The sequence below is a fragment of the Nycticebus coucang genome, chromosome 17, assembly GCF_027406575.1.
Source record: "Nycticebus coucang isolate mNycCou1 chromosome 17, mNycCou1.pri, whole genome shotgun sequence".
Lineage (NCBI taxonomy): Eukaryota > Metazoa > Chordata > Mammalia > Primates > Lorisidae > Nycticebus > Nycticebus coucang.
Window position 1 is genome coordinate 7941872 of NC_069796.1, and position 10792 is coordinate 7952663.

General features: G+C 42.1%; 1 protein-coding gene across 1 annotated transcript; it reads left to right on the top strand.

The window, feature by feature from the left end:
- Positions 1–8861: 8861 nt before the first annotated feature.
- Positions 8862–9744, top strand: LOC128568777 (steroid receptor RNA activator 1). Its single transcript, XM_053566641.1, has one exon. It carries the CDS (start codon positions 8869–8871, stop codon positions 9526–9528), a length of 660 nt encoding a protein of 219 aa, XP_053422616.1. The 5' UTR covers positions 8862–8868; the 3' UTR covers positions 9529–9744.
- Positions 9745–10792: the final 1048 nt, after the last annotated feature.

The window sequence follows — 10792 nt, forward strand, 5'->3', positions numbered from 1 at the left end:
TCGGGAAATCGAGGAGCATTTTTAAACTGTTATCACCTTATTCCAGTAACACCTGACTCATCTACTTTACATATTTTGGTGAAGATCAAATGTCACATCTCATAGGAAAATGTTACATATACCTATGACACAATATAAATGGTGGTGCATTAGGATATAACTAGATGGCCAGAAATATGAAAGGACAGAAAGAATGCATAATTTATAAAATACATTTATTTCTTTTGATGTATTGGTAGGAGTGTCCAACCTTTTTTCATCTCTGACACATTGAAAGAAGAGTTGTCTTGGGCCACACATTAAATACACAACCACTATCAAAATCCGATGATCAAAAAGAAAAAGAAATCCATGAATAATTTTCCTAACATCCACCACCACGGATAAGGAAAAAGCCCTCACAAAATCCACATGCAGCCCCTGGGCCACAGGTTGGACATCCCTGGCAGGGTCTCAGGAGTAAAAAATTACTTTTCTTCTGGATCATTTAAAAACAGCTATTTCCTGAAATCTAGATAAGGAAGGCTCATTTAAATGTGTTAGGGAGAAGGAGATCCTGGGTTGATATCTTTTAAGCAGTCACTTTTATTCAGCTTCCCCGACCCCCACCCAACACCTTCGGTTTATGGATTTTGGTTCTTGCCTACACAGCCTCGAATGATCATGCACTTCAGTTCATAGCACTTAATTTGTCCAGGCAGGGCCCCGCCTTCAGGTTTATTTTCCTCTTTCACACCCTGAATCTGGTCTCCATTTCCTCACATTTCTTCATCCCTATGTTTACTACCCCACTTCTTTCAACCTACTTCCTGCACTTGAGTTTACATGTATACGTGTGTATCTATTATAAACATATTGTTGGGTATGTATGAAATTTTAGGGGCAATTGACACAAGTGTTACGTGCAATAAAATTCACTTGTTTTATCTCACGTAGCAGTGTGTGTTTGAGATCCAGCCACGTTACTAGACAACAATCGAATGATTTCTGCTGTCTATCCTTCCATCCTTCCCTGTTCCCTGGTGAGAGCTACCCCAACTGCTGCCAGCTTTCTGTCCCAAGTACAATGCCCTGATGTTCCTTCATGCCTCCCCGACCAGGAGTAGAGTCTCCGAATCGTGGGATGTACACACTTAGTATCACTGAACTCTGCAGAATTGCACTGCCAAATGGATTGCGCACCCGCTTCTGCCCGGACCTGGATTCATGCTTGCAGGGGATTGAATTTCACCCATATGAAGAGTATCAAGTGATACCTCCTGATAGTCCTAATGGCCATTTCTCTGATTATTAGTGAGATTGAGCAAGCTCTTCAAATAGTTTTTCACCATTAGGGTTTCTGTAAAGTATCTCATCCTACCTTTTCCCCACTTTTCTGATGGGTTTCTGCCTTTTCCTTGGAGATTTTTGGGAGTTCCTTGGTATTCTAGAAATAAATGTTTTGTCTGTTACAGATGTGAATCTATCCCAGTGTATGAATACTTCTCAATGTGTGTGCAGTGTCCAAGAGAGAACTTGAATTATTTTTTTATTTCAGATGAATGTGAGGGTACATAGGATTAGGTTACACTGTTTGCATTTGTTAGGTAAAGTCCAAGTGGTAGTGGAGCCCTTCCCCCAGGAGGTCTGCCATGTGCCGCTACGCTGTGCCCATTAGGTGAGAGCTCACCACGCACCCTCCCGCCTCCCTCACTCCTTTTTGAATTTAATTGTGTTTTTCTTTCATGTGATGCTGTAGTCGTGGAAACTTGAATGATTTTGATAAAGTCAAACTCAATACTAATTCCTTCTCTGGATTCCCTTAAGCAGGAGTCTATCTTATGATATCCTTCTCTGCCCTGGGTCACGTAGGCTTCCTGCAACCCTGCATAACTCTATGAAACTCTGCTTCATAGCTGTTATTTTTTGTCATTTGTTTTTCACCAGTAGCATATTGTTTTAATTGGTTTTTTTCCTTAATATCTGTCATATTTCTTGGCATCCCCTAGGGCAGATTCCTTATTTGCAATTCTTTCCCAAAGTTGTCTTAGCTGTTTATAGGCCTTTATCATTCCATATTAATTATATACAATCAGTTTATCCAGTTCCCCCCAAATATTCTGCTAGAATTTTTGTTGAAATTGCATTGAATTTGTAGATCAATTCACAGAAGTCTCCATCTTTAAATGGCAAAGTTATCACATCCATTTACATGGTGTAACTTTCCATTTATTCAAATCTGCTATCTTCTTTTAATGGAATTTTTCCCCCCTTTGGAGGCAGGGTTTCTCTCACTCTGTCACCAGTGCTAATGCAGTGGCATCGTCATAACTCACTGCAACCTCAAACTCCTGGGCTCAAGGGATCCTCCTTCCTCAGCCTCTTGAGTAACTAGAACTACAGGCTATGCCCAAGTAATTTTTTAATACTTTTAGTAAAAATGGGGTCTGACTCTTATTCAGGGTAGTCTTGAGCGCAAGGAATCCTCCCCAGCTCAGCATCCCAAGTGCTAGGATGACAAGAGTGAGCCACCACACCCAGCTTCTCGTAAAATAATTTTAAAACTTCCTTTGTAAATATCTGCTTTAGATCAATTCCCAGATAGTTTATAGCTTTTGTGCTATTGTAAATGATGTCTTATTTTCCATTGAACTTTATCATTGGTTTGTGCTAGTACAAAAATGCTATTTGTCTTTAACAATATTTTATTTTTCAGCCTCGTTGACTTGTACTCCTTTACAATTTTAATAGTTTGATTCTCTTGTATTTTTATGTAGATTCTACAATTTGCAAACAATGGCAAGTTTTCCTTTCCAATTTTTATTTATGTCAATTTATTATCTGATCACTTTGACAAACCTCCATTACTATGCCTCCCTCACCCGACCCCAGGCCCACGGCATTTGGAGAAATTAGCCTTGTCTAATTTTAGACCCAGTCCTGGCTAGGAAACCACACATCTTCTTGGCTAGGAATGTGGTAGTTTTTCCTATAGGGCTTTTATCAGCTTGTGGGGAAGAGGGTGGGATCAGAACCTGGCTGAAAAGGAAATAGAGGGATATTAAAAGTCTTTGATAACATGAAATCAGGGACTCCTTGTAGAAAAGTCAGGTACAGTGAAGATGTATTTTGGTTTTGTACGGGAGTGACTGCTGGGAGCCGAGCTCCCCCCTTTCTTTTCTCTCAGGCCTTAAGGTACTGTGAGCCCTTGTTCTTTGAACACCCCAAACTCTTTCTCCACTTGCACCCGCTGGATTTTCTGTCCTGTCCTCCACTCTGTACTCCTTCCCCACTCTATCCTTTTTTTTTTATTAAATCACTGCTGTGTACATTAATGCAGTCATGGGGTACAATGTGCTGGTTTTATATACAATTTGAAATATTTTCATCTAAGTGGTTAAATAGCCTTCATGGCATTTTCTCAGTTATTGTGTTCAGACGTTTATATTCTGCATTTAGTAAGTTTCACCTGTACTCTTGTAAGATGCACCGTAGGTGTGGTCTCACCAATAACCCTCCCCTCTCCCCTCCCCCCTTGCCCCTTTCCCCATATTCTTGTGCTACAATTAGGTTATAGCTTTCTTATGAAAGCCATAAATTAGTTTCATAGTAGGGCTGACTACATTGGATACTTTTTCTTCCATTCTTGAGATACTTTACTAAGAAGAGTATATTCCAGCTCCATCCATGTAAACATGAAAGAGATAAAGTCTCCATCTTTCTTTAAGGCTGAATAATATTCCATGGTGTACACATACCACAATTTATTAATCCATTCGTGGATCGATGGGCACTTGGGCTTTTTCCATGATGTAGCAATTATGAATTGGGCTGCAATAAACATTCTGGTACAAATATCTTTGTTATAATGTGATTTTTGGTCTTCTGGATATATACCTAGTAGAGGAATTATAGGATCGAATGGCAGGTCTATCTTTAGATGTCTAAGTATTCTCCAAACATCTTTCCAAAAGGACTGTATTAGTTTGCATTCCCACCAGCAGTGTAGAAGTGTTCCCTTTTCTCCACATCCACACCAGCATCTCTGGTTTTGGGAATTTGTGATGTGGGCTAATCTTACTGGAGTTAGATGACATCTCAAAGTAGTTTTGATTTGCATTTCTCTGATGATTAAGGATGATGAGCATTTTTTCCTGTGTCTGTAGACCGTGCGTCCCCACTCTATTCTTTGTTATGTCTTCCAGAGAAACATAACCCTTCCTTTTGGGAAAGGGGGAAACAGAATACCCCAATAGGAGGTCAGAGCAGATAGAGGGCTGTGGATGTCTTTCCCATTGGTAATTTGTATCCTTTTTGCAATGTGATTTGGCACGTTGCGGTAGATCATTAGAGAAATAACTGAAAACATTAGTACCTTTGGCACTACCCCTTCTGCCCTATCAGACTAACTTTGGGACTTGTGCAGTGTGACATCTGCCTCCAACACCACTGTGTCCTACTTGTGCAATCCATCGTAGTTCTATTTATTTATTTAGTTAGGCAGCTGCATCATATTGCTGATCCAATTTGAAATTACACTTAACTGAATTCCCAGTGTTACCCAGTTATTTGTATAATTAGTTTTTGGATCTAATTCAAATATTTTACATTTGCTATTCTTAAAATTCCATTTGAATGCTCTAGCTTATGAAGAGCTTTAGAAACTAGTCTCTGTCATCCAACATAGGACCTAGTGCTCCAATCATCTTGCCATCTGTAGCATTTGATAGGAATGCCTTCGGTGTGCTCATCCAAACCTTTGATAAACATGTCAAAGAGGACAGGGCCAGGGAAGAGCCCCAGGCACACCACTATAAAATCTTCAAGTTGACACAGAATTAGCATTCTCGGACATGACTCTTCAATTATTGATGAAGTCACCTGATTGCACGCAAATCCAACTCCATATTTCTGTGTGTGATCCCTAGGATTTCAGGAGAAATCCTGCCAGACACTTCGCTGAAATACTAATTCACTGTGTACACGGCATTTCCTTGACCTACCTGATGAGTAAGCCCATGGGTTGTTGAGTTTTACTTCATTTTAAACGAATTTCAATTTAGGCTAGATTAAGCAAAAGAGATAATTTACAAGTTCACCAAACGGTATATTCTATTCCCCCAGAGCTCTGGCGTTCTCCCCACGTGGCTCTGCCCCCTACAGCTGGCCCCTTTCACATGTCCTCTCTCCACTCTCAAAGGCAAGACTGTGACCTCCAGCTGGACAGCGTCCTTCCCCAACACTCTTCTAATGTCCTGGAGATGAGTCTTGCTGTCTTGACTAGACAATAAGGCCATCTCTAAACCACACGCAGGGATGATCTGAGTGGCCAGCCCTAGGTCACATGCCACCTTTGATGCTGCAGTGGGGTCCAGGCTCTGCTCCCCTCAAATTACATAAACCATGAAAGCCTCCGGATGACAATGCTATTAAAAGAAGAAGAATGAATTGATACTTTCTATACAGTGTAAGCTCCACGGTATCTCCTGAACATACTGTTATCCTAAACTAAGGATTATTTACATTGTATATTATTATTTAACCAATTACTTTATATATATGTTTGTATAAGTATAGCCAATTATATATGTGTATATAGTAAGAATTATATATACACACACACACACACATATCTAATCAGCATTTATTACGCAGTTGGAAGCATGCTACGCTTGGATAAACAATGTATCATCAGAAGTTTGTTTCTATAGAGATGTCTAATGAGTATTCTCCCTTCCGCAGCTGGCCAGCTAACTTCATAGCCACTCACCACAGAAATCTGGGCAAGGCAGCCTGTCCACAGATGAGAGGTAGCTGTATCATGTATGCATTCTGTGGTGAGCTGTCTTGCTACGAAAAGATAATTTCTTGGTCCTGATTCATTTGGATGGTGATGGTAACACATGATCCAGAATATAGTGGTCTTAAAGCAACAGGAAATGCCAGGATTGAAAGATAGAGGAATGAGAATTGTACTTTGACTTCACTACAGCTATCACAATCTAGAGCCGAAAGTTGCTTATTCAGAGATGGATTTTCCAAAGGCACTTCATGGTCTGATTGTTTTTTCACCACAACACTTTATCAGGCACTTAATTTGTCTGTTCCAATCACATTTAAGTCCATGAAGAAGTCTCACTCACTGTGTGAAAACTTAGCCATGGGAAAGCACAGGGCTGAAAAAGACCCCAGTGAACACTTTCAGAGGATGCCTTGGAAGAGGGGATGTTGAGAACCTTTGAATCATGGGGTTGATCTAGAATTATTTGTAGCCAAACTCAGTGAGCAGGAGACAACATTTTAGGTGTCACTGCCTGATGAGAACAGGTCTCTCATTTCTGTTGTCATGTATCCCAGAAGGAAAGCCAACAGTAACACAGACAGCACCCCACCACCCTGACAGTACGACAGGACGATCCTGGGCTGCATACTCTGGGGTTACATACCTCCTTATATTGGGCAGTGTCCCTTCCTTTCCCGTCTTGTTTTACAGCACATCCTGACTTTTGTGTTGGGTGAACTTGATCCTGTATCAGAGACCCCATATTTCTGGGCAGCAGCAAAATCAGTCTATCTAACACTGAAAGGTAGATTGGCAGGCAGCAGAGAAAAAATAAAGGGATTGTCAATTGTCAGACATTTATTAAGCTTTGTCTGAATGTACTGAATGTAAAAATGAGAGCAAAAATCTGTCAGGATTCTTGTTAATATGCTATCCCTATTAGCATGTAAAGGATCTCCCTCAGAGAACATAGGGAATAGAAGCGGATATTTCAGGAACCCAGTGGAGAAAGCTGATAAGATACTTTTTTGACAAAGTAGAGCCACGCCACATAACCATGGGAGTGTTAGATTATCCTAGCACTTTCCAGACTGATCAATAACGCTAAATGCTGCAGTTAAGCCTAACAAAATGAAACTAGCAAGAATATGTCAACTAACACAAAGAACCTGATCATTATCAATCCTAGAATGTACAACAACAACAAAATTGTAATTTATCTGAGAGTCCCACCATTAGAAAATAGAGCAGAGTCTTAATTTTCTTTCCCATTTTCCCAATAAGAAAGTCACTCTAGTGCTCCAGGAACGATGACATTAAATATTTATGCAGAGTCACGGTATAGTAGGTTATCCTTCTAAGAAATTGATAAATTCTTAATGAAGAGTAGGGAGACAGAGCCCAACATGAATGGATAATTCATTCAAATACTGTTGACTTTTGTCTATAGAGTTGTTCTTTTCTCATATTACATAATGAATGACTTCCTTTGGATTTAATTTTTCTGATACTAAAACTTACATGCCTAATAAACATTTCTCGATTCTAAATGAACATTCTTAGAAAGCTTGCATTTGGCACAAATAACAATGAGCAAAACCTAGCAGGGAGCTAGCTTCCTCAAAACCTATATATTTTATGAGAGGCCAAATAAACAATAGTGCCCACTCAGGAAAAGAAAAAAAAAAATCTGGTTGGCTGTGTGGCTTCTGCTCCTGGTGCTCTCTGGTGACTCTGAGGCTGTGTTCTAGATACATGGGAGAAAGGAAGGCTCTGGAACTAAAATAAAAGGGCCTCAAGACGTGACTTTGCATCAGGGCTACACACTGGACCACCCAGAGGGATGGTTGTCAATTCAAGGGCTCAGCTCCATTCACTTCAGCTCAACAAGTTTCCCCTGAGCACTTCAGTACAGAGTTGTAAGAGGAAAGCTAGAAACAGCAAAGGCCCAGAAGACGTGCTTCTAGTCAAGATGCATATCACCTGGGAGATGCTCAAAGTGCGCGCGCACACACACACAGGCTGAGCAGATCAATGTGTGATGGCAACGTTACCAAGTTATACGCATGGATGCTAAGTGGGTGAGGTCAATTAAGGAAGATTTTTGGAGTTTTGAATTAAATTTAAAGAAAATGACAGGGACTATGAAGAAAAGCGGTGGCTTCGGTTGGCAAAGATGACTTGTGGGATATCCCTCTTGGATGCTCAGACGTGAGATGCTACCGGGCCTGCTTAGTTCTGATGTCCGTACAATCCAGAAGGGCAGTGCAGCAAACCTCAGAGCAGCGAGAGTGGGGCCAGCAGGCACAGCCTCCCATGCTCCCTTCGATGGACTCTCCTGAGTGCAGGTGTTCATCTGGCGTCTCGGAAAGTGGTCCCCCTCGACACCTCAGTCAGTGCCACTTGACACCAAGTACTTGGCCAGTGTAAGACACAGAGTTGGATTCTTTTCTTTTTCCCCCTCGCCCCTGTTTTCATTTTCCTTCCCTCACCCCTGTTCCCTGGGGTTGCACACTCTGACAAAATAATAGTATCTAAAAAATAAAAATAAGAAAAAGGAAGAAGGAAAATGAGGCTAAGTGCAGTGGCTCACACCTGTAGTCCCAGCTACTTGGAAGGCTGAGGCAGGAGGATCTCTTGAGCCCTGGAGCTGGAGGCTGTAGTGAGCTATGATTACACCACTGCACTCTAGCCCAGGCAAGAGAGTAAGACACTGTCTCAAAAAAGAAAATAAAATAACAGGATCATCTTTTGGCCTCAGCTAGCACCTCCACAAACATCACTGAATGATTATCTCAATTCACATAGTAGGAGAGCTACCCTTGGATTGTGAAGACCACTACGGAATGCTCTTGATAAACTACAAAGATGTTTTCTGGAAATGGGTATATATTTTTATAGAGATCTTGGCAGAGCACTGCTCAGGAGATGGTCGGGAAGATGTCCCATACAACTTGCAGATGACCTCCAGCCAGACAACTGGCACCTGCAGGGCAGCCCAGCCTGTCTAACAGAGACATCAAGAAACATAACACCTTCAAACAAAAAATATCACTTGGAGGATGAACATACAGAGACATTAGAAAACCTGATGAAGGGAAGTGGCGATGGCGGAGCTGTACGTGAAGCCGGGCAACAAGGAGCGCGGCTGGAACGATCCGCCACAGTTTTCATATGGGCTGCAGACCCAGGCTGGTGGGCCCAAGCGCACACTGCTCACCAAGAGGGTCGCCGCTCCCCAGGATGGATCTCCCAGAGAGACTTTTCCTGGCCCCCCGCCACTGGGGCCTCCACCTCCTTCAAGTAAGGTTCCCAGGCCCCCACCTGTGGGGAGTTGTCCTGCCTCTGGTATGGAGCCCACAAGTTTCCCAGTTGAGTCTGAGGCTCTGATGGAGGATGTGCTGAGACCTTTGGAACAGGCATTGGAGGATTGCCGTGGCCACACAAGGAAGCAGGTATGTGATGACATCAACCGACGCCTGGCACTGCTGCAGCAACAGTGGGCTGGAGGGAAGTTGTCAATGCCCGTAAAGAAGAGGATGGCTCTACTGGTGCAAGAACTTTCAGGCCACCAATGGGATGCAGCAGACGACATCCACCGCTCACTCATGGTTGACCATGTGACTGAGGTCAGCCAGTGGATGGTAGGAGTTAAAAGATTAATTGCTGAAAAGAGGACTCTGTCTTCAGAGGCGGCCAGTGAAGAGAAATCTGCAGCCACAACTGAGGAGAACCAGACCATACCAGGCTTCCAGCAGGCTCCATAATACTGTGGGTTCCTCAGACTCAACCTGACACCATCTCCTACACTTTGGTGTGGGAGGCCTTCTTACATTGGGCTCCCTCTTAACCACCAGGGAGGTTGTCTGTCCCATTTGGCCTGATTTACCTCTGTGGAAAAGGTCAGCTTGGCCCACAGGGAAGACTTGTTAACCATAACACACACAGTTCAATAAAAACATCTCAGTGGTGGGCTTTGGGTAGGTAGGAGATATGAACCCTTCCTTTGCCAAACTAGTTAGCCCTCTTTGGTGTCCCCGACTTCTCTGCTCTCTACACAGCCTACAAACCTCTGTTTTCTCCTCCATTTATCATGAAGGGCCTTGTTGGGCAAGACCAGATAGCTGCTTACCACTTTCCCTAATATTAGACTGAAAAGCACATCCCTCACTGGGCCGAACAGCCCTGTCTTTGGATGACTTTATTCCAGCATAAAATCAAGGAGACTCTTTTTTCAAAAAAAAAAAAAAAAAGACTGTCCTGTTTGCAGTGTATCATCCTTGAGGTAAATAGGTGCCATGGGGATTAGAACCACATTGAGTGGGGGTTTTGCCATGTAAATTGAAGGATAAAAAGACCAGAATACCAAGATTTGGAATCGTATCTCTTTATCTGACTCACCAAATAAGAACCTGCCTCATTTTGGAAAAAAAAAAAAAAAAAAAAAAAAAGAAAACCTGATGAAAATGAAAAGATATACTGTATTTAAAAGTAGGGAAATGTGTGTCATGAGAAAGTCCAAAAATGTTCCATAACTACAGTGTTGAGATTTGAATTAAACTAATAAGAATAAGGTAAGATAAGTAGCTCAGCAAGATCACATTTACTAAGAATAGCAAAGATTCCTACTGATCAGTGTCAGATCTTCTGGACGTATCTGAATGAAAAATTCAGTTCACGTCGTGGAGCAAATGAGGGCAGGACCTTGATTTGGACAGGGAATTCCTTGGCTTTAGAGCATTTCTTTTCTCCAATGTTCTTTCCTACAGGATGGAAATAATAGCATTATATTTCAGCTCCACTCACCCACGGAATGTCCTTAATTATTTGTTACTTCCTACTTACAGACTCAGTACTTACACCCCCCATGGTGGACTGCCCAGTCTCATTTCTGATGGACCAGGGTGTAGAGAGTGTGGTGACTGGGCGTCTAAGGCTGATGTCTCCAAATCACCACCCCCCATCATTTATTAGAAAGTCTCTGTCAGCATGGTTTCTAACCTGTAAAATGCAAGTAATAATAGGCCATGT

Coding starts and splice junctions, on each gene's coding strand:
- LOC128568777 (XM_053566641.1), top strand. CDS start 8,869: ATGGCGGAGCTGTACGTGAAGCCGGGCAACAAGGAGCGCGGCTGGAAC.